This window comes from Leishmania major, chromosome 36 (genome assembly GCF_000002725.2).
Source record: "Leishmania major strain Friedlin complete genome, chromosome 36".
In the NCBI taxonomy this organism is placed as follows: Eukaryota; Euglenozoa; class Kinetoplastea; order Trypanosomatida; family Trypanosomatidae; genus Leishmania; species Leishmania major.
This window is the reverse complement of record NC_007287.2, coordinates 1,717,898-1,740,000: the sequence shown is the minus strand read 5'-3', so window position 1 is coordinate 1,740,000 and position 22,103 is coordinate 1,717,898. Positions and strand designations below refer to the sequence as shown.

Below are 22,103 nucleotides of genomic sequence, written 5' to 3'. Positions count from 1 at the left end.
ATGCCGGTCAGATCCACGCCCATGATTGCCACGAAAGGTATACAACGGGTACGCTTACTCTCCTGGAGTGTCGCCGTAGTACGAGGTCGGGAGAAGAGCGGGGGAGGGGTCGGTGTCAGCAGATGATGCGCAAGAGATGTGGCCAGTGCGTGGCGAGCAGCAACGGAGCGTCGGGCACCGAAAGCAGAACAAAAAGGTACGTCAAGAGAAGAGAGAGAGAGAGAGACATGGCGTACGTGAATGCGGGAGAAAGAAGTAGCTACTACACAGAGAGAGGGAGCGATCCGTCGCAGACTAGGCTGCGTCTTCTGCGGCCGACTCTGGACTGGTTAGCCTCCCGCCACCACCACCACTACACGTGACTAGCAGTCTCCTGCATGGAAAACAGGTGTGCGCCAGTGAGCCTACACAATGTCAGCCACATCTCCTCATGCAAAGCCCAAGCATCTTGTTCTTTCGCGTGCGTTGATGAGTACCAGCCACGATGATCCCTCTGCTGTAGCGCGAGAGGCAGAGCGACGGCCCGGCTACCATCGAGGAGAGAGGAGTTGCTCAGCGGTCGATCAGGAGCCACCCAAAAGGCAAACAAAATGGGAAGGAGTGGTCCTGGAAAGGCCAGCGCAGCGGTTTGTTTAGTGAATCATGTTGCCGGCACCGCCCACGTCTATCGACGCCACACATCCACGAGGTGCGAAGAGCAAATGTCGGAGAGGAGGGGTCTCCTGAGTTAGATAGAAAGGGAGAGTGGCGGAGAAGAAATGACGGCGGGTGGCGCCATAGCGCAACCGAAAGCTGTCTCGCGCCACAAGACACGCACCAAATATGTACAAAAAAGGAGAGGAGGGGGGACAAGGCATGTAGGTGACCCTCGTGATGCAGCCGAAGTCGCACAGAAACGCACACGCATCGACTCGCACCGCCAAAGCCGAGCTGATATGGTTGTTTGAAAGGCTTCCGCACGCAAGGGCAGTAAAGAAGTACCTCTAGAAAGCACCCTTGTAGTGGATGGAGTCGAGGCCCTGCAGCTGATTCTTCAGACCGTGAGGGTTCGCCCAAGCACTGTTGCCAAAGGAAATGTCCTCGTCCTCCACCAGCTTCTTCATCTCCTCCTGCTTTCGGTAAAAGTGCTGCATGAGCTCTGCCTGGGCTTTGACATCGACTGCCGGCTCACGAGGCGGTGCCACGCTACCCTCGGCGGCCAGCTTCACTGTAATCTTCGTCTTGTCGTTCTTTCCAATATACTTCACAAAGTCGGAGTCGCGCGCGAGCGGCTTGGCACTCCACCACATCACCGCCCGACCAGACAAGGTGTTTTCGTTTGTCGCCCCGTCGTCAATCATGCTGAGAATGCGGTGCGCCTTTGACTTCTCTACATCCGACGCTGTATCGCTGTCGAGAATAGCAGCCAGGCGCTGGCAGGCATCGCTGCCGCTGCACTCGGCTGGGAACAGAATCATAGCACCCCCCTTGAACGCCTCCACGAGAGCGTCCAGCTCGCTCTGTACGCACAACTGACGCCGTTCTGTGCGTTCTAGTGAAAGGTAACGCTCCGTGTCACCGATTGGCCCGGTGAGGTAATGCTGCTGCTCCGCGTCCACCATGCAATCCTTGATCATCTGCTTCGCGGCCGCCATCATCCACGTGAGCCGGACGCGTGTGTTTTGCATCTTCTGGATGGCGTCGGTGGCTTCTCCGATGTTCGTGGTGGCTGGCACGCTTGCGATGAAGGCGTCATAGTCCCTGCTGTACTCCTCCTTTGGAAGCCGCTTGCACTCGAGAAGCACCATGGCTGTTTTTCTGGCGTTGCCGCCGGAAGTGAAGAGGGGGGGGAAAACGGGATAGAGCAGGCGGCCCAGTGCGAGAAGGCGACAACCCGAAGATGGGGATGCTCGCACCGCAAAGGCGATACTCCTGAGCTTGCGCGGTGAGAAGCGAAATCCGACAGACTTGTAAAGAAAAACAAAGACTTCTCGATGCGACTCTGGAACGCCGGAGTGAGAGAAAGAGGCGGGCACTGACGTTGATCTAATGCTGTGTGATTGATGCTGGGTACGTGTATGGGTACGCCTCTGTTGGGGTGTAGAGGGTGTGCTTCTTCTGGCCGGATCGCTGGGGGCCTGAGCGACTCTGTCAAGACGTGACAGAGAGAAGCGAGAGGCAAGAGGTGCCCAAAAAGCAAAAAGACGAACAGGAGAGGGGCAGAGAGAGAATCGCCGACACGCTTGTGCAAACGGCAAGCGACGCGCGCCCGTCTCAATGTGAGAATACGAACAACAACCACAGCGCTGCTGCTTGAGCGAATCTCGCTTTGGGCTCTGCGGGGCGTACCGTATGTGATCGCCGCGGGAAGGGTATGAACGGGTTGTACAAAAGGCCAGTAGAGGAGAGGGAATGATCAAAGAGGCCTCCCACTGAAGATGAACCCATCAACGAAGACACCAGTCGCCCATGCTAGGGGGGGGGAGAAGAGAAAGAGAAAGAGGAAGAGGAAGAGGAGGAGGAGGGAGCACACACGCATGACGCAAGTGCACCGAACCCACCACTCAGCCAACGAGCGCCCCGAAAAAAAAAATGCGGCTAGCCGTCGTGTTTTCTTTTAGTAGCAGTTTTCCTTTGTGTGTGTGTTGTTGTTTTCATCTGCCTCCTTGTATACCACAACGGCGAGGAGACGTACATGCGTTTTCGTGCTTCGCTTCCCAGTCTCTTCGCCACAGGCGGCGATGACTGAGAAGTCGAAGTAAACAAACACACGTCAGTGCAAAGGAGTCCTCTGCTATCTGCCGGAGCTCATCCCAGAGAACCCGCTCACACAGGCGACGGCAATGAGCTGTGCGCTCTTCTCAGTGTACCGAGTTCGCCGTAATCCAGCGCTCCTGCTGGGCATAATCTAAATGAACTTCGACATCTCGCCAGAGTTTGCTCTCGTCCATCAGGTCCGCCACCATGTGCGCCTGCAGGCCGACCTCGATCGCAATGTTTGGCGCATCACGAAGCATATCGTTGCGCCGAGCGCGCGGTTTCAACAGTTTGGCCCCATGCACACAGAGCTCCTTGAAGTACAAGTACTGCCGAGATTCGCGGTAGTCATCACCGACGAGGGCCGTCTTGGACTCCCAATGAGTGATGGTGCAAGGGAGATCGACGTACTGCTGCGGTAGCACGTACGGTGGGTTGGACACGATTACGTCATAGGTGCCAGCATACGCGTCCTTCACGGTGCCAAGCGGGCGGTCCTCGCTCAGGTTGGCACTTTTGCCCGGTGGCCCGGACACCCGCCCCTCGAGGAAGCAGCCGAACATGTCGCTCTCCCTTGCCGAGTACCGCTCAGGTGAAATCCCGTTGCGCATCGCGTTCTCTCTGGATACCCGCACTGCCTCTGGGAGAATGTCGAGGGCAGTGACGACGGCGCTTGGCAGGTGCTTCGCCAGCGCCACCCCGATGCAGCCCGTGCCGCAGCAAACGTCGAGAATTCTGATCGGCGACACAGCGGGGGAGAAGCCGGTGGCGGGGGTGCTGCGCTCCGCGCGTGCCAGGTGCCTGTACACCATCCAGTGCGTCCACATCTCCGTCTCGGGCCGAGGGCACAGAAGCGGCGCCTCGCAGTGGATATCGCACCCGAAGAACGGTTGCGAGCCGATAATGTATGAGAGCGGCTTGTGGAGGTCGACGCGCTCGAGGAGCGACCGCTTCACCTGCCGTCGCGCTTCGTCCTCCGACCAGCGCTCCGCGCGCGCGCGGCCAGCAGCCCATTCCTCCACCCAATGCACCTCAAGCGACGCCTGGTACAAAATCGCGGGATCAACGACGCTCTGAACCCCGACCTTATAGAATTTTTCGTAGATCATGCGGGAAAAGAGCTGGCGCTCACGAGTGGACAGAATCTTGTCGCCCTGGTGTGCGCCGCGGTAGAGCTTCTCGAGCTTGCGCAGCTTCTCATCGGAGGTGAAGTCCACCTCCATGAACTCCGCGGAGCTGTTCACGCTCTTGTCGCTCTCTCCGTCGCCATCGCCTCGTTCCCACGTGCCGACCGGCTGCATGCCGCGGAACTTCTCCGCGGTGACGTTACTCAGCCCTCCAACGTAGTCTGCCGAGAGAGCGTCGTTGACTGTCTCGTAAGACCCCGCCTCCGCGCTCGAGCTACCACACCGCAGTTCCGGCGCCTCCGTTGACACGTACTTTACAGGGCGGCTCTTCGCAAAACCAGAGTCAGAACGGCAACGCACACTCATCATCAGCGACGACGTCGGCCGAAAAAGAGGGGCGCCCAAAAAGAGCGCATTGGGTTGAGGAGCGGCGCGGCGAAGCGCAGCCATCCTGCATCGCATGCAAGCAAGTGACAGCGGCGCCACCCTCTGCTCAGAGGAGCACGTCAGAAGAATCGTCATGATGGTGAAAACGCAGCGCCTCCTGATGGTGTGAGCGGGTCAAATGCGGTCGTGTATGACAAGGTAGGGAAAGCGAAGTGAGCCCCCCTTTTCGTTCTTTCGTTCGTCCTCGATAAGGTCGCGTTGCGTTTGGGGGGGGGGGGCTCAGACACGCCACTCCTCAACAAGGCAGGCAAAGACCAGAGGAGCCAACAAGGGCATATCAGTGTGTGGGGAACAGAGCGCATATGCCCATGGAACGGGAAGACTGTCTCTCTGCCGCGCATGTGTGGATGCACGCACCAGGTTGAGTGGGACATACGTGTGTGTGTGTGTGTGCGTGTCCGTGTGTCATGCCCGCGCAAAGCCCCAAAGTCTCCATGCTCGCGAGGGGGCACGGGTGGAGGGTCGAGCATCAAAAGGGGTCAAGAGGCAAGGACAGATCGCGTCCGATGCGTTCACGTATTTGCCTGTGCCAAAGATATTCGGTCGTTTCGTGGTCGGAGCGACCTCGCTTGGCAAGCGAGCAAGGCACACCGGATGGCGCAGCCGCACGCGCACAGTCGCAAGATAATGCATGCATGGGTGTGGGTTTCGCCCACCTCTCACATGCATCTCCGAACAAAAAAAAAGGAAGAGGACGACATCTGGCCTGGGCGTTGCTGCATAGACTTCCTTTTTGTGCCACAGGCCTTCGAGTGAGGAGCGGAAGCTCCTCTTGCACCGCTCGCACTGGCATTGCTCGTAATGGAAACTAGAACCCCTCCGTCTCCCGATGAAGGAAAAGGAATACAGAAGGTGACATCATGGAAAAAGCAGAGAGCTCGCTAGCACGCCGCAAAGAGGAAAGCACACACAAACGCCCGCAGGTAAGTCTGCACGCACACATAGAGAGAGACACGCAGGCGGCCCGACAGCGCACAGACACAGACACACGAACACGCGCCCTAGCACTCTGCCGAGGACGGCAGACGAGGGGACGCAGCGAAAACAGAGAGCACCACGTCCGCCGAGCCGTCACGCTGTAAGGGAGGCGGCAGCGTAGGGATACCCGTACGCCCCCGCCTCCCCCAAACAGAGCGCAAGGGCCTCTGTCGTATGTGTTTCTGCCCACGCGTCTGCGCTTGCCCTTCGTTTTTGCTGTGCACCCCCATCCCTCCCCCAGAGAAAAAAAAACACGCAAGCCCCGTCCCATGTCCACCGACGAGCGGCTCAGCCTCACAGAGCTGGTATCGGCTTTCCCCAGAATGTCTCGTACACGAGCGTCGCAATGCCGACGCCCGTCACGCACACCCCCAGTACCGCGTTAAGGAGGCACATCAGCTGTTTCACTCGAATCAGTCGAAAACGCGAGGATAAACCGCTTACAGGGGCGCCAGAGAGCTCTCTGTCGCCGCCGCTGTACGCGGCCACGGCAGCGGACGCAGAGCCAAAAGGGCCACTTGGTGAGAATACGCACCACCCCACTATCCCAGGCGCAACCATCACGATAAAAATACTGAACAGCGTTCCGATCAGGTGTATCACAAAGTCGATGCCCGACACGGTCCCAGCAATCAGCACCGATGTGATCACTAGGAAGGCAGCCTCTATCACAATGGCAAGCATCGTCGTCTGATCAGGTGAGCCGACGTCGCGATCCACGTCGACGGTGCTCACCTGCTCCGACCCGGGCTGCGAGCCGCACACCTGTTCTGTCCCACTGGCGTCTGCGCTCAAAGTATCCCGCGGCCTGTCAGCTGCATCTGAAGTCCTACGCCCAGATACCGGTGATTCGGCGTTGTATTGCTGGCCGAGAATGGCGAGATGGGGTGGCGAGCTGTTCGCAAATACCTCGTACCCGGGCGTGGGGCCGCCGCGTCTCTGCAGCAGAGGAGACGTCTCGCCAGGGATGTGACCACATACGTGAGCCCCGTCTTCTATGCCGGCGCCGTTCGTGAGGACCGCAGTTGCTGTGCTCGCTTCTGCTCCTCGCTCAGCCTCTGTCAGCTGCGCTCCCGACGCCCTCGCAGCCTCCATCATCAGAGCTGACTGGTCTGCCCAGGTCAGGGCAATCATCGTTAGCCGATGCAAGCCGCGACGCGTGCAGATTGACAGAACAGGGAATACGCACGCAAAGTGAACAAAGAGGCCGAGACGACCAATGTTCATTAAGAGGTCATTCTTTGGGTAGTTCAAGACGATGTTGCCGCCCACCTTTGGTGCCGCCACCTCGTTGCCGAAGGTCACGTAGCCGACGACACCGGTGACAGCATAGCAGACGACAACGATGGGAAAAGCAACCGCGAGGGACTGCATCATGCGGTACGGTCGGCGGTCCTGCAGTTCCTTGTAGAAGTACGGCACATTGTAGTGGTAGCTGAGCGCCAACCCGAACGTCGAGATTGTCTGCAGCACACCTACTGAGAAGCGGAGCCAGTGCACCTTGCCATGCCTGCGCGGGTCGACGTGCGGATAGTCGTACCGCTTCTGTGTGTGGTAGCGGTAAAGAATAAGGACAACAATGTATAAAATTGTCAGGAAGCCGAGCAGCGAGGACCACTTCAGCTCCTCCATGTTACGTGAGCAGCTCAGCACAAAAAACACTGCGCCGCCAGTAATGAGCCAGAAGTATTTGGACACTAGAAAGCCGTCCGTGTGCGTGACGTACGAAACAACGGGCGGCATGGAATCGGCGATCACCTTGGAGTAAATCACGAGGGCGCCGTAGTTGCTGCAGAAGAGGATGAGCTCCATAAGTGCCGTAATGATACGGCGGTAACGACGCCGGCGCCACTCTTCTCGCGCGTACGCGTCGCGCAGTCGAGCGTAGGTGCTCGTCGAAGGGACGAGGAAAAAGGCGTCTGGATCGCGCGTTGTACATCCCTTCGTTCGTGCAGCTTCTGCGCATGACTGGCCGTCGTCTCGTCGGCGGTCGTATCGATGGCTGCCGTGGCGGCGAAGATACGGAAGGGTGTCCTCGCTTCCTTCCTCGCCGCTCGCCACGCCCTCCCCCCGACCACTGTGCAGCCTCGCATCCGCACTTGTTGGCGCCGCTTCGGTTGGCGGCGGAGTCGCCACGGCGCTTTCGCTGTTGCGGCTACTGCTGCGCACCCCAGACGGAGCGGGTGCTGGCATGTGCTGCGGCCGTGCTGCATGCTGCTCTTCTTCTCGTGCCGTCTCCTTGGCGGCCCCTTGCTTGCGCAGATACTCCTCCCACAGCTGCGGTGGGTAGAGGGCAAAGGCAATCACCTCGGTGATGGAGTAGCGCCCGGTAGCGTCGCAGCCCACGACAAGGCAGTACACGCTGAAGGCCGCAAAGGATGAGAACAAGAGGAGGACAACCAGCCCAACTATAACGGAAGAAAAGTAGAGTGCCAGTGGCAGCGACAGCACCCCGGCGCCGATCACGCTGCAGAGGGTGTTGATGATGGTGCCTGCCACAGTCCCGGTGCGCGCCTCCACAGGAGGACCGGCGAGCGAGAGCCTGGAGGCGACGCGGTGGCTGATACGACCAGCGAAAGACTGCCGCTGCGACGCACGAACGTCGTGCACAAGCAGCGAGCTGCGGGTTGCAAGAGATTGCATGAGTGTTCTAGTCTCGGTGTACGACCTCCAGTATGCAGCCAACACGAGAATATATCAATAGATATGTAAACGCTCCTAATCGAGGAGGTGGAAGCAAAGCGAAGAAGTGCGATAAGAGCCGATGAGCTCGTGCGAGCCGGGGAGGGAGGGAGGGAGGCGTCGTTGCCCTGAAGAACCGTCAAGGGAAAGAGCAGTAACGCAAAAACACATACGCGGCAGTCCACATACGTGTAAACAGTTCTACATATATATATATATACACGGAGAAATAGAACAGGGTCACACAACACCAGCAAAAAACGCACACGCGCACGTGCAGAAAGTGGCGGGGGCGAGGTGGGCCTCAGCTTCGTTCCTGTATGCGATTAAAAAAGGCAAACATACAGCAAACAACGACAAACAAAATCCTGAAGAGAGAGGTGTACACGTCCACGAGTGTCGTTGTGCTGCGTGTATGCGCATGAAAAGAATGGCTGCGCGTGCGAGAGTCCGTGTCAGAAACGAGCACCGATACAACGTCTGTGTTTTGGGTGTCCTCGGTGCTTTTTTTGTGGTTGTTGTTTTCTTTCCCTCGAGCTTTCGTATGTTGTTGCGTTGTCTTGATCGTCTTTGCTCAGACGCGCGAGCAAGCAGCAGATGCGTGTAGGCCGGCGAAACCTCACGATCTTGCGCGCCTGCTCGCACAAAAACAAACCACGGACTTTACCAGCACGACACACTCGTAAACGGCAAGCAAAGAAAAAGTCGACTTCCGCGTACGCCAGGCTGCGTGCACCAAACCTGCTCTCTCTTTGCTCACAAACAGTGGGCCTTGCCTAGAAACGTGATGAACGCCAGAACCCAAGAGGCGTCTGAAAAGAGGAGATGCTAGCGCTGCCTACGGGATCGTTCACTAGAAAATCGGCCAGACAATGTCCGCCCAGCCTAGAGTTACACACAAGAAGCAAGTGAGGTCTTGGGATAACGGAGCTAGGCAAAGTGTGTGTGTGTGTGTGTGTGTGGAGGAGAATGAGCTCCTTGCGCAGACGGGTACGCCCGCGGAGAGGGAGAGACAGCAATACGCGCAGAGAAAGAAAAGAGTCTCAGAATTGAAGTGTGCAGCACCAGCGTAACGGTGATCAAGTCGCGACGCATCCACATGCGATAGGCAGAACACATGGGTCATAGAAAGGCAAAAGCGGCGTCGCCGGCATGCGGGGATGCGGAAGTGAAGGGAGGAGGTTGATGGCGGCAGTGAAAGAAAGGGAGGGGGTGGGGATACGACTCCGGGGTGATCAGCTTCTCCCACCCCACCAACGCGCGATCCGCCCAGCTGCTGCAACGCCAACGCAGAAAAACGGCCTCCTTCTTACAGCCGGGGGTTTAACGCGTCGGCCCCCTTTTGCGATGTTCGGCAAACGATCGCTGACGGCTCGCTGTCTACAAGGAGATCGACGGTGCCGGCCAGGCGAATCCGATCCCTCTTTCGTTTGTCTTTTGCGTTCTCCATGTCTGAAACAAGGAGAAGGCAGCAACAACAACCAGCGCGAAAACAGAAATCGGGGTAGGGAGGTCCGAAGCCAGTGCGAGGTCGTGTCGATGATGTTCCCGCCGCCCCGGCTCAGAGGACCGTGATGGGTTGTCCACGAAGCCACGCAGGAAACTTCGGTGGTTGCGTCAGAAGATGTGGTGAAAGATCACACGCGTTCAGCCATGAGCGATACCGTCCACAATAACACAAGAAACAGAAGATTACAGCTGTCGAGAGAGGGATTCTACCCACATTACCAGGACGAATGCCGGAAGCACTCGCCTCTTCCGCGCATGTGCCACTCTTACCGGTGATGAGAGGCTTTCCGGTGCTTTTTGGAAGCACATTCGTCCTTGCGAGCGGTCGGTGCGGCCTCACGTGTGCGCTTGCTCGACTCTCGCGCGTTGCTCTTCTTCGTCACGTACTTGCTCTCGAGGTGGTTCAGCATCGACTCGTATGAAGACTGCTGACGCTGCCGAATCATAACTTGCAGGCTGCTAAGGTCGCCGTCGGCGGCGCCTGCTGCACCGGTACCGCTGCCAGCCATATCCTTCAACACGTTCTCCGCCTCCTGACGCTCACGGTGCATGGCTTTTTCCAGCCTGAGGAGAGCCTCCGGGGTGCTCGTTGACTTCCACGCCGGCGTCGGCGACAGATTCCCCAACTCGATCAGCGTCGACACAAGACGATGCAACCGCTGCACCTCCGCCTCGACGCCGTTGTCGAAGAGAAGATACTCTCGCACCATCTTTTTGAAGTCGCCCCTGCACTTTTCGTAGCCGCGCACCACGTCCAACCGCTCCTCTGCAGATCCAGCGTAGGTGGCAAAGAAGGTGCGCACCTGATCCGCTAGCTCCGCAGAGCGCTGCTGGCGAGCCGCCTCATCGGACATGGCGTGCGATGAGTCTGCGGAATCCGAGAGAAAACCTGTCAGGTCGTACGCCGCGCGTCGCTCAGGGTCAGACAGCACGGCATAGGCGTTCGAGATACTCTTGAACTTTTCCACGCCCTCTGGGTTGCGGTCTGGGTGGTACTTGAGTGCGAGATGTCGATATGCCCGCGTGATATCCTTGATAGAGCTTTTCATGGGGACACCAAGTGTCTTGTAAAGCTGAAACTTGACAGCGCCCATTGTCACGCGCGAGAGATTTGCAGGAGGTGTATGCCAGCAGTACGCAGTGCTAAAGAGGCATACAAAGCCGGTTGCTTCTTGAGCGGTTCTCCGCGCGGACGGCTGATGCGCGCCAGCGCTCAATCACCGCTGCTCACCGGGAGCCAAGAAAAAGAGAATGGCACGAAACTTGGAAAAGAACAGCGGAACAGGGAGACTCCCCCTCCCGTCAATGCAAAAGTCTAGTCGCTCTCCTGTCTGTCAGGACCGCCTCCTTCAGCTGTGGCAGAGGCGTGATCTTGGGCCGTGTGAGGCTTTCCTTGACGTGGGGGAGTGTGCAAACAAAACAACTACCAAAGAACCAGGTCAAGCCTCACTGTAGGATGCTCGATTGGTAAGATGAGACGAAGAGTGGAGTTCTCACCGATAGGCCACGACATGGTGGCCCGGAAGCTGGCTCCATCACCACCACCACCACCCCACCGTTTGGACGGAGTGGCACGCGTCGGAAATGCAGGCGGCGATGATCAGAGACGCAGCGTAAGATTTGGCCCTAATAGACAGATCGTGCAACGCTATCCATCCTCGACCGGCAGTCGTCAGCGAACACTTCGAGAGCTGCGGAGGCTCTGACTTTCTCTTACGATGGGCGAGTCTACTTCCCCGTATCAATGATCCGCATGACTAGTACGCTGTCGTGTCAATATTTGCTGTTTGTTTTTAATCGAAGAAGAGCTCTTCCTTTCCTACGCCGTCGTCATTTCTGGGGTTCAGCGCGTCGTGATAGAGAGAGGGGAGAAGGGGGCGTATGTGTGGGTGTGCGTGTGCAACGGAACGCAGGGAAACAGGCACCACTACGCCACCGAATACAGATTCGCACAACCACAAGAAACGCCTCAGGACACATCCGAAGCCCCGCGTGCCTCTTTGGCATCGCTACGGTCACCTCAAGGCTAGCACTTGTCGCTGGCTCTGGTCCACCGCCACCACCATCCCCTTCCCTCATGCGTTCCTCCTCCACCAACTCACATGTTTTACAGAAACATGCACACACGCTGGAACGTCGGCATCCTGTTCACTGACACGCATCACCGCGCCAACGAGAGTGCTTCGATTTTGTTTTCGTCCGCTAAGCTACACTAAAACAACAACAACGCGAACAGCGAGCAAAACGCATGGCGGGACTTGCACGCGTCTTCGTCCACGGGCATGCCTGCCGTATGGATTCGTGATGTTTCTCCGACCTCTGGTGTGTGCGCACACATACACCCTCACTTCTGTAGCCGCTTCTACCTGCGCGCTCTCTTTGCTGCTTGTGCACGCACGCGTATCAGCGTCTCTGCCTCGTTTAGGGAAAGAGGGGGCCGGTGCTGTACACAGAGCACAGAGAGCGAGAGAAGGGCCACCAAGAGGCGGATCAGCAAAGACGCGAAAGCATGCCTGCAACCAACGATGAGCACGACATCGCCCAGGCGGTTAGCAAGTGCAGCGCATCGTCGCCCCCATCACGCCTCGCTGGACGGTTTCTTGACAATGGCTTACTTGGCCGCCTTTACGGCATCCAGAAAGCTCTTCGTCTCGGCTTCGGACCAGCCGGCGTTCTTGGACTCAGCTTTCACGTAGGCCTCCAGCTTGTCGGCGCCGTATTGCTGCGCATGCGCCTTGGCCTGTGCGATATTTGCCTCACGCGCCACCGCGTCCACGTGCTCCGGGCCCTCGCCGCAGTACTCGGCAAGCTCGCGAGTCGTGTAGCGCGTCAGCATGACGCGCGCGACCTGGCGCTCCAGACAGCTCCGCTCGTCCGCCGGCAGACACTTTGCGTACGCCTCAATGTCTGACTTCCACGTGGCACCGAAGTTGTGCTCGATGTTGCAAGTCTTCAGCAGGGCGTTGTTGCGGAACTGCACCTCACCAGTGAGAAGCTTGTGCAGCGATGCCATCTTGTGATCGCTAGAGGTGGCGGTCATACCCCCACCAGCCGCTGCGGCGGCCGCCTTGTGCACGAATGAGGAGCGCATCATGACTCACGTGAGAAACAAACCAAAAGGGCTTGCGTTGGAGCAGGTCAAACTGGAGAAGAGCGGCGGGGGAGGGGGGAGGGGGGCGGCGGTATCCAAGGCCAGCTGCGAAGAGTCGCAAAAAGAGCGGCGCACAACAGACTGCCCGACGGAGACAAGGCGTACGTGGGTGAAATGAAAGTGCGCGTGTGTGTGTGTGTGTGTGTGTGTGTGTGTGTGTGTAAACAGAAAGAGAGAGCCAGCAAGTCGACTCTCGCACCGCAGCACCACATGCATCGGTGTGAGGGGAGAACGAGTCCAAAGCCGGAAGCCAAAAGACAACCGAGAGAGCCGTTGCACGCAACGGTTACGACACGATGAGCAGGCGACCGAGACGAGGTGGAAGTGAAGCAAAGAAGCGGAGAGAATGCACCATTACATCTGCACGCTGCTGTTTTTGGCAAGGGGGGGGGAGCCGGTGATTAACGTCTGTCCCTCACACCCTTCGTCTCGCGTTGACAGCGTTTGAGTAGTGGGCGGTGGTCACCTGCGATGGTGGTGAGCACTCTCTCCTCTGCTTACACGCAGGGATTCGATGCGCCTCTTGGGGTGCGCCTAGAGATGGCGTAGTTATCACGCTGTTTTGCTCTCGCATTAAGCGTCTTGCCACAGCTGTTTCTTTTTTTGTTTGCGTGTATCAAAATCGTTCTTTCTTGCACTCTTTTAAGTGCTACTTCCAAGAAGTGAAGCCGCACATTACTGGTGTGTGCGCCTCCGCAAGACGGAAAAGCTGGATACAGGCACCAACAGATCATGCGCGCGCGAATACGACATCTGCGCACGCCCCCTAGCACACAGACACAGAGCGAGAGAGAGAGAGGAGGGGTGGTGGAGGAATAAAAATGAGGCGTTCGTAGCTTTCCGAACGGAGCGCAGTGCTCGCCAGGCCTGGTGGGCGAGCCGCTCGGCAGCCACGCTCATCCATAGCAGCAGCCCAGCGACTGTGAGCACCTGCCGAGACAGCGGCACGACGGGGAGGGGAGTCGAGAGGGGGAGGGGTATGGGCGAACCTTGGTGAATGCCAAAGTACGGCGGGGAGAGGGGCGCATATATTTAACAAACGAAAAAGAAGAGGGCCAATCCATCGCTAGGAAGCAACGATGATCTTCAAACACGAGCTCGTCACACGACACGCAGAAACGCTCCGTTGCTGGACTCTGAGCCGTCACGGCTACCACCGCCGGCCCCACAGCACCCGCCTCCAAGCACGCATACACACATGCGCAACTCTTTCGCGGACTACCTGAGCCTCTAGCCCCCCACCCCATCCCTCTCTCGATGACTCTTGTGTGATTCGAACAGCAGCGGATAGCCGGCGCACACACGCAGAGAGAGCAAGACACGCACCTGCTTACCATTCTCTTAGGCCCAAATATCAATATCTGTGAGGTTGTCGCCGAGGTATTTCTCGATGGTTTCGCGTGGGTCACAGGCGGCGCCGTGGCACATGACTTTTTCTACCAGCTCACGCCCGGCATCGCGGTTGAGCGGGTCGCGCTCGAACTTTTTCGTCCAGATTCGACGCGCCACGCTCAGGCTGTAGAGATAGCCGTAGTAGCCTCCCGGGTATCCTGAAAGGTGCTCAAAGGATAGCGTACTCAGGACGCCGGTTTCCGTCGGCTCCGCGACGGAGACCGGCTTCGCCACCTGAATGAGCGCCCGTGCCATGTTGAAGCCACCGCGGCCGTAATCGCCCAGGTCACCGAGCGTGCGCTTGCCCACGTGACCCTGGTCGCCGTGCGGGAAGTACACCGTTAACGGCTGCGGCCCGTGCAGCGCCTGGTCCACCGCAGAGAGCACCACCTGGTCCAGCATATCCAGGTGCTTGAACATGTTCGCCGCGCTGTTGCGCTTCTGCACAATGTCGAAGGAGATCGGCTCACGGGTGTTGATGCGGTGCGCCCACAGCTTCAAGAACTCGTGCGACGAGAGGAACTGCTCAAACAGCTGCGAGAACGTCTCGACGTAGTCGATGCTGGCGCGCGTGCCGGCCAAGTTTTGCACCTGGGTCTGTCCAAAGATGGTATGCATGGCGTGGCCAAACTCATGGAAAACAGTCGTCACCTCGTTCGGCTGCATTAGGGTGGATTCGTCGTCGTATGTGCCATCAGGGCGGCGCTGTGCCGGCTTCAGCGCGCCCACATTTGCCGTGAGCACAACTACCGGGTACTGCCGCTTCGGTAAGCGCAGCCCCACCGTGGCGAGGGCCTCCTGGTGCGGCACGCAGCCGAGTTGCAGCGTCAAGTGACCTGCCTGGCAGTACTTCATCTCGTTCGTGTACATGTCCAGCACAATCACGCCGAGGAACCTCTTGTGCTCATCGTACACGTGAAACTTCTTGACACTGTTGTTGATAACCTCTTCGGGGTTGAGGGGGACCTCCTCCAGCTTCACGCCGAAAACCTCCGAGCAGAGACACTGAATGCCGCGCACGCAGTTCGCGACGGAGAAGTATTCCAGCGCATTCTCCGGCTCTGCATCGCGCCGCATCGAGGACGCTACGCGGGCTCTGTATTCGTCGGTGATGTTGACACGGTTGCGCACCTCGCCGACGTGTTTACGAATGAGGTTCATCTCCGCCTCCGCCTGCTGACGATATTTGCTGGCAATGCTACAAAGGAAGTGCCATACGTTCTCCTGATTCTCCAGCATCGTCCCGCGCAGCTGTTGCTCTGCGTAACTCTCGAACCCCAGCAACTGAGCCAGCTCGTAGCGGCACTGAAGAAGGTACCGGAGAGTGCCGAAAGGGTTGGCTGAGCCCTGCTCCGTCAAAAAGCGCATCGCCAGTTCTTCCTTCTCGATGTTCATCTCCGTCACCTTGGCGCGCTGCGCGTCTGGAAGATGGATGCCGTTGTTCTCCATGTCCCTCCTCAGCTGCACAACGTTCTTGACCGACTCCGGCGTCAGGCCTTTGCGGCCTTCCTGGCTATCTAGCTCCTTAATGACGTCGTAGAGGTCGCGCCGCGAGTTCACCTCGCACATGTACTCGTACCCCTTCTGGAAGGCGAGGGAGGCACCACGCTTGTAGTTCTCGTCTGGGTGGATTTGACGCACAAACTCGCACGGGTCCAGCAGCAGGCAGAGCACGTTGCTGGTGGAATCGATTAGGTCATGCTTGGCCTGCGGCGTCTTGGCTTTTGGAATCTCCTTCAGCAACGCCTCGCACACGTCCACCGTTCCATCCACGGTGTTAAGCAGATTATCAGGGCTGGAAAGGAAGTTCAGGTTCGGGATATCGGGAACAGTACCGTAGGTCGGCGCCTTGGTGGTGGTGATGGGCGGTGCTGCCGACGCGTTCGCCGTGGAAGCAAAACGACCATTGCCCAAGACAACAGCCGCACCACAGCCCCGCAAGCGCAGCGGTGATGCGCAGGATACAAGTCGGCGAAGCATATCGTGGACGAAGGAGAGAAAGGAGTGGAGACGGCGGCGAAGCTGCTGGAGCGCTAGCGAATCCGGCGAAAAAAAAAACAAAAAGGATAGCTAGGGAGCACGACGCCGACTGAGGATGGGATTCACCTACTGTGGAGAGTAAACAGAAAACGTGGAAGCAGTGCGGGTACGAAGCGCACACACACACAAAAGTAGGGATGATAGGGCGAAGATGAGGAGCAAGTGAGAACAAGACAACGCGCCGCGAACGAATACAGCGTCCGTCAGGCGTCGGGTGAGCGGAAGGAAGCCGCAGGCCGTGAATGAGAGAGAGAGAGGGGAAGAGTGCGGTGTGCGCGACGGCAGTGTACCGGCGCGTACGCAGGGCGAGCACAAATGTCGCTCCCACAGCGTCGAGCATGCGCCGCGACCACTTCATTCGAATGGGCATCACGCATGCGCTCGCCCACGCATTGACAGGCGCACGTCTCCCACGCAGGAAGAGGAGGCACGTCGGAGAACGAAAAAAAAGAGTAGAGCACTGCGATAGCAGAGAAGTCGAAAGGGAGATGGTGGTGGTGACGCTGCAGCGCTCACCACCTCCTCTCTTCTGCCTCACTCTTCATTTGGTCGCTTCACGCAGTCCCTCCGCGATGTGGCCGCCCCAACACTGGCCTGGCGTCGGCGCCAAGAAAAATCGAGGTGAACCACAACCGTGCCGTTCGCCTGTACGCAGGTCTGAGATGGAGAGTGAAAAAGTGGCCAACAGAGGAAATGACAGGTGAACAGAACAACCTGGGAAGACGAGAACAGAAGAGCCCAAATGGAGTGAGCCCCTCCCCCGGCTGCTGCCGTCAGTGCGGCAGGGCAAGGTTGTTGACACGCTGTCCTCACACGCGCACCATCACCGTCAGCTGTGAAACGTGGGACAAGGAGAGAGAAGAGGAGCGATCAGAAGGGCGTGCGGAGAGTCACAGAAGAAAGAAAAAAGCAAAGGTGAACAACGCAGACGATGGGAACAGCCCACATCAGCAGCACCAAAAACAACGCCGACCACCGCCCTCCGCAGCCTCGCTGGCTCCCCGCCCCTACCTCTTCCCCTGCTGCCCCACCGTGTTCTCCACACACACACACACACACACTCGACAGTTCAGGTTAAGCAAACGGAACATTCCACTTGGGCTTCACAAAGGCCGTCGACAACTGCGTGTGTGCTACGCCCTGCCACTTCTCATCCTTCAGCTCCTGCGGCGGCATCTCATCGCGCACCTTCACATACCATCGCCGCGCATTCGCCAGATCGCCTAACTGGAAGTAGGCCTGCGCCAAACGGCAGGCGTACTCGAGGTTCTTGGGATCGTTCGCACACGCTTTCTTGTGGAAGTCCACGCTCAGCTCACGCAGCCTGCGCGTCGGTGGCAGTCCGTAGAACCACGCGTACACACGCGACGGGTCGTACCAACGGAAGCAGCAGCGCGCACACAGAGCGCCAAGGGTGTTGGGAATCTCCGCGTCCGTTGGCAGCAGCTCCATCCCCTTGACGCCCTTCCGCATGATTGCCTGGTAGTTTTCCACAAGCCCCAGTCCCGTGAAACTCTTCATGTAGTAGAGTGCCTCCGCCTCGCGTGTGGCGCACATGACGTAGGTGCGATAGCACGGGCCGTAATCCTTGTTCTCGTTGATGCACTTGCGGCTCACGTCGACGCCGCGCTGCAGCAGGTCCAGACGATCGCACCAGTGCTCCCGCGATACCTTGTTCTTGGTCTTATCATACAGAAAGGCGGTCTCTGCTAGTAGCGCCATGACTTCGGGGCTGTCCGGCTTCTGGGCGAAGAGGCGCTCAGTGTAGTCGAAGGCACTCTCCCCCAGAGCAAAGTCCAGAAGCTGGTCACGAAACTTGATGTACTCCTGATAGTCGGTCGTGCTTGCCGTCACCTCGGCTGAGGCAGCAGTATCCGCGGACCCCGCCGGCAGCGGCGTCTGTCTGCTACTTGAACTGCCCATGTTACTCTTCAGCCACGTTGCTCCCCTAAAATTATCCAAAGTGGGAGAAGGAAGAGAGAGGCAAATGAGAGGGATCTACGTGTACGTATGCGCGTGTGTGAAAGCTGTGCGTGAATGCCGAATCGCTCTGCACAGGGTCTTTTGACAGCCTTTTCCACTACAATTCCGTGGATGTGTCGGTTTTGGAATGCTTAGTTTTATTTGACAGAAATATATGTATACATATATATATATATATGCCAACAAACAAACTACATATATAGAATTTTTTTTGTGTGACGTGTGACACACTGCAGATGTGCCCCACGGTGAACCAGAGATGCGCCTTCAACGCCAGCCAAGCAAGATTACGCCGCCGCAACTACTGTACATGTTCCAAGTCAGGGGGTGTGCAGTCACAGAAGGACGCAGACGCAGACGCAGACGCAGAAAGAGAGGGAGGGGGGACATCGGCAGGCAGACAGGATATGAGGAACATTACAAAAGAAAAACAAAGCAGACAAAAAAAAACGATAAAGAGAAAGAGAGAGCACAGTACAGAGATCACACGGCAGCACGAAGACCTCTCGAGCGTGCACGGCACCACCGTCTAGGTACCCACCCATTCTTCAGGAAAGCAAGGGGCCTGGTGCAGAAGCTGGGTCACGGGAGAGTGAAGGGGGGAAGGGGGTAGCGGAAGGCCTAGGACATGTAGGGGCGACGGCGTAGAAGATCACGTCGTTCTTCGGTACCCGACAGTCATCTACTCCGACAACATATGCCGTGCAATACACCTCGCGAAGAGGAGGGGGAGCGTCTCCCTGTTGGCTTGGATTGCATGATTGGTGCAACACGTTTTCCCTCTTCGCGCTTCTGTGCGCCTGTGCACAAGTACAACAAGCATGTCCAACTGTATTGCTGACATATGCGTCGGTAAGGAGTAAGAGAAACCAAACAGCCTAACTTGCCGCTCCCCGCCCACACGGCAAAAAATAAAAGAAAACACGGTGGGCAACATGCAAGCAAGCCTGAGCATGGAGATAGTGTTACAGCAGGGAAGGGAAGGCGTCACCGTGCTCTCACAAGCACCAGCGGAGACGCTGGTGTAGAGGAAGTGCGAATCCGGTGTCTTCCTACGCCCTACCCAGAGCTAGCGCTCCCCAGGGCGCTTCACAGCTTTGCGGACGGCGTCGATACTTCGCCGCGCATGTCCACAGCAAAGTACTTGCGCACCTGCTCCGGAGACATGCCAAGACCGAGCAGGTACTTGAGCTTCACCATGGCCGCCTCTTGCGTCATGTCACCAGCGCTGATGGCCCCAGCCCCCATAAGCTGACGCCCCGCTTCGTATTCCGACAGCGCCACCACCCCGTAGCGGTTGTGCGTGCAAATCACCACCACCAAGTCGCGATCCTTCGCTATGGCGAGGAGGCGCTTCATAAAGTCACGCCGGGTCGGCCCGTTACCACTGCCGTAGCAGCGCAGGATGAGGGCCGGAGCGCTTGTGTACTCAATGGCGGCTCGGAAAAACTCAAACGGCGCTCCCGGGCCCAGCTCGAGCGTCAGCACCTTCGTGGACAACTCTGCTTTGATGCACAGTCGACCGGTGGGGTGCGGACGGAGCAGCACCTTGTGAATGATCAGGACACCGCCGCGCATGGATGCGATGGGAGGGAAGTGCGGCGAGTCGAAGGGGCGCAAGCTACAAAGACTCATTTTGATGGCGCGATTTGCACGGTAGAGCATCTCGTCAAAGAGAATGCACACCTCACAGATCTGGCTACAGCTGGCAAACGCCAAGGCGAGGATAATGTTCCGCGTCATGTCGGTGTAGATGCGATGGCCGGGGATGAGTGAGCCTGTGAAAATGACCGGCTTGCCGAGGTTCTCGAGCAAGAAGCTGACCGCCGTGGAGGTGGTGACCATGTTGTCCGATCCGCTCTCCACCACAAAACCGCGGTAGCGGTGGTACTCCTTCTTTATGAGGTGCGCCAGCTCTAACCAGTCTTCGTGAGTGTGGTCTGCCGAGAGCTTCAGTTTTTCCAGCTGTATCACGTCGAAGCTGGGCACACCCGGCCTGTGCAAGTCTTCGTTGCATTGGAGAATGTCAAGAAAAAACCTGCGATGGTCGACGTTGCTCCGCTGCGTTTGATCGAGCAGATCAGACTGATAGCTGCGCATGTTGATGAGGAGCACCTTGGCACCCGACGTGTCCTCCTCAGGGGAGAGCTCACCGCTCATCGCCTTGCGACCTACAAGGCCGCTACTGATGTACAGCATTACGGCGAGCAATACGCAGACCAACACGGAGAGAAAGGGGGAGGATTTTGATGAGATACGAGGGCACAAATGAATCAGCCTATTCCTATAGTGGTGCAAAGGTACAGTGGTAGAGGAACCAATGATATCCCACTGCAGAAGGTATGTTTCGGCGATCTAGCGAAAAAAAAAAACGCCGTCTCTTTCAAGAAAACGGTAAGCAGTCGGCAGTGCCGACCGCACAGGCGCTCAGGCCGTCACGGCAGATGCGGCTGCCACAGGCTCCGGAGAAACAAAGCGCGGGCGAGAGAGAGTGAAAAAGTGCTCGTCAGAGATTGAAAAGAAAAGAGCCTTCCTTCTGCCAGTGCTGCCGCCACGTACGCCGTGCAATCTCTGCCCGCGCGAGCAGAGAAGCGACGCCGTAACGCAGAAGGCAAGAGAACACGTAGGGAGAGAGGTTGGTGAAGAAAAAGGTAGGGTGGATTCACATACACGCAACGAAGGGAACGAGGGGTGGGAAAAGGAGCCTGAATCGTGACATGCAGGGCTCGCGTACCTCCCCCCGGCCCAAGTCCTGCAGGGTGGGACGGGGAGGAGGGGGCTGCAGTATAGATAGATATCTATGCGCAAGGGGACAAAGTGGGCAGTGCAGTGTGCTACTTGTCGTTTCACGTGGCGGCAAAAGCACGGCGCTCGAACGCTACGAGGTGCACCGGATGAGCCAGCTGAGGATTTCAAAGAAGGGCGGGTTTCTCTACCCCCTCCTTGACTCTCTCTCTTCCTCTCCGCTCCACCTCATAGCCACATCGCCTGCTGTTTGTCGCCCCCATCCCACACACACAAGCCCACACAATCCACAGGGGCATCCTCCTGTCACCACAGTGAGTCCCCCCCCCTCGGCACGAGCCTCCGCCTCCCCGTCGTCGTTCGTGCGAAGTGTCGCTTTGTATCATTTGTTTCTTCATCAGGTATTTTAGCTTGTCAAGGTGAAATAACGAGGAAACAAAAAACGAAAACACCAACTTCGCCTCCGAACGTACACCAGTCATGCCGGACGCTCCTGACGCGCTCACGAGCACGGCAACGATGCGCCGCAGACGCAGGCCCTTTTTGCTTACTTGTCTTGGTTGCTTCTCACTGCTACCGTGACTCTCCCGCCTCCTTTTCGTACGTTCCATTCCCCGCCAGGCTGCGCTGGCGGCCGCTGAGCAAAGGCGAGACACATAGCGAAGGTGTGACGCGAAGGAAAAGAGATGAAGCGCAAAAAGCCAGCAACCAATCCAAAAAAAGGGCGTCTACGCTCACATGCACACACACACACACACACATGCACGGCTCTGCAACGCCCTGCCTGGGTGTAAGAGAACTTTGCGGACAAACAGCAGCGGCTCTGTATGGTGGCGCGACTATTCCTCCTGGTCCTGGATGTTGAAGTACTTGAGCTGGTACGTCCCCTTGCCGGTGGCGAGGATGCGGATCCAGTCGCGCAGGTCCTTCTTCTTGAGGAACTTCTTCGTGAGGTACTTGAAATACTTCTTGCGGTACGCCATCGTGGTGCTGATGGTCAGAACGTTGTCGTTCATCGACAGGCGGACCTTATCAGACAGCTTGCCCTTGCGCCCGTTCAGCTTCGTGTTGTCCTGGAAGAACTGCTCGAAGTTGCCAAGCACATCCTCACTGAAGATGCCGTCGGCGGCCGGGATGCTGCAGTCGATCTTGAAGACTTTCTTGCCCTTGGCCAGCTGCTTCTGGCGGACGTAGCTGCGGGAGCCAACCTTGGCGCGAACGGCGACCATCTTTGTGTGCGAGGCTGATGAAGCGATGCAGGGTGTGGCTGCGCAATGCACGCGCCGCAGTGGTCAGGGGGAGAAGTGCACGTA

The 22,103-nt window shown here is 57.8% G+C and overlaps 10 protein-coding genes across 10 annotated transcripts in view; all 10 read right to left on the bottom strand.

Annotated features, from left to right (window-relative positions):
• RPL18 (putative 60S ribosomal protein L18) overlaps positions 1-23 on the bottom strand; it is a gene marked incomplete at both ends in the record, with an annotated part of 597 nt that extends 574 nt beyond the window's left edge. Inside the window, one exon of the mRNA XM_001686983.1 lies at positions 1-23. This exon is cut by the window's left edge and continues 574 nt beyond it. Coding sequence (XP_001687035.1) covers positions 1-23 — 23 coding nt within the window.
• Positions 24-983: 960 nt separating this feature from the next.
• LMJF_36_4500 (conserved hypothetical protein) lies at positions 984-1,787 on the bottom strand (the record flags this gene model as incomplete). The annotated part of the gene is made up of 1 exon (XM_001686982.1): positions 984-1,787. The coding sequence occupies one exon, from the start codon at positions 1,785-1,787 to the stop codon at positions 984-986; it is 804 nt and encodes a 267-aa protein (XP_001687034.1).
• Positions 1,788-2,840: 1,053 nt separating this feature from the next.
• LMJF_36_4490 (conserved hypothetical protein) lies at positions 2,841-4,385 on the bottom strand (the record flags this gene model as incomplete). Its single annotated transcript, XM_001686981.1, has 1 exon — positions 2,841-4,385. The coding sequence occupies one exon, from the start codon at positions 4,383-4,385 to the stop codon at positions 2,841-2,843; it is 1,545 nt and encodes a 514-aa protein (XP_001687033.1).
• A 1,197-nt stretch (positions 4,386-5,582) lies between these two features.
• On the bottom strand, positions 5,583-7,931 carry AAT14 (putative amino acid transporter; the record flags this gene model as incomplete). Its single annotated transcript, XM_001686980.1, has 1 exon — positions 5,583-7,931. One exon carries the CDS (start codon positions 7,929-7,931, stop codon positions 5,583-5,585), a length of 2,349 nt encoding a protein of 782 aa, XP_001687032.1.
• A 1,814-nt stretch (positions 7,932-9,745) lies between these two features.
• LMJF_36_4470 (putative chaperone protein DNAj) lies at positions 9,746-10,573 on the bottom strand (the record flags this gene model as incomplete). Its single annotated transcript, XM_001686979.1, has 1 exon — positions 9,746-10,573. One exon carries the CDS (start codon positions 10,571-10,573, stop codon positions 9,746-9,748), a length of 828 nt encoding a protein of 275 aa, XP_001687031.1.
• Positions 10,574-12,090: 1,517 nt separating this feature from the next.
• On the bottom strand, positions 12,091-12,573 carry LMJF_36_4460 (conserved hypothetical protein; the record flags this gene model as incomplete). The annotated part of the gene is made up of 1 exon (XM_001686978.1): positions 12,091-12,573. The coding sequence occupies one exon, from the start codon at positions 12,571-12,573 to the stop codon at positions 12,091-12,093; it is 483 nt and encodes a 160-aa protein (XP_001687030.1).
• Positions 12,574-13,971: 1,398 nt separating this feature from the next.
• LMJF_36_4450 (putative mitochondrial intermediate peptidase) lies at positions 13,972-16,002 on the bottom strand (the record flags this gene model as incomplete). Its single annotated transcript, XM_001686977.1, has 1 exon — positions 13,972-16,002. One exon carries the CDS (start codon positions 16,000-16,002, stop codon positions 13,972-13,974), a length of 2,031 nt encoding a protein of 676 aa, XP_001687029.1.
• Positions 16,003-17,136: 1,134 nt separating this feature from the next.
• On the bottom strand, positions 17,137-17,985 carry LMJF_36_4440 (conserved hypothetical protein; the record flags this gene model as incomplete). Its single annotated transcript, XM_001686976.1, has 1 exon — positions 17,137-17,985. One exon carries the CDS (start codon positions 17,983-17,985, stop codon positions 17,137-17,139), a length of 849 nt encoding a protein of 282 aa, XP_001687028.1.
• Positions 17,986-19,134: 1,149 nt separating this feature from the next.
• Positions 19,135-20,244, bottom strand: LMJF_36_4430 (asparaginase-like protein; the record flags this gene model as incomplete). The annotated part of the gene is made up of 1 exon (XM_001686975.1): positions 19,135-20,244. One exon carries the CDS (start codon positions 20,242-20,244, stop codon positions 19,135-19,137), a length of 1,110 nt encoding a protein of 369 aa, XP_001687027.1.
• Positions 20,245-21,629: 1,385 nt separating this feature from the next.
• LMJF_36_4420 (putative 60S ribosomal protein L22) lies at positions 21,630-22,019 on the bottom strand (the record flags this gene model as incomplete). Its single annotated transcript, XM_001686974.1, has 1 exon — positions 21,630-22,019. One exon carries the CDS (start codon positions 22,017-22,019, stop codon positions 21,630-21,632), a length of 390 nt encoding a protein of 129 aa, XP_001687026.1.
• Positions 22,020-22,103: the final 84 nt, after the last annotated feature.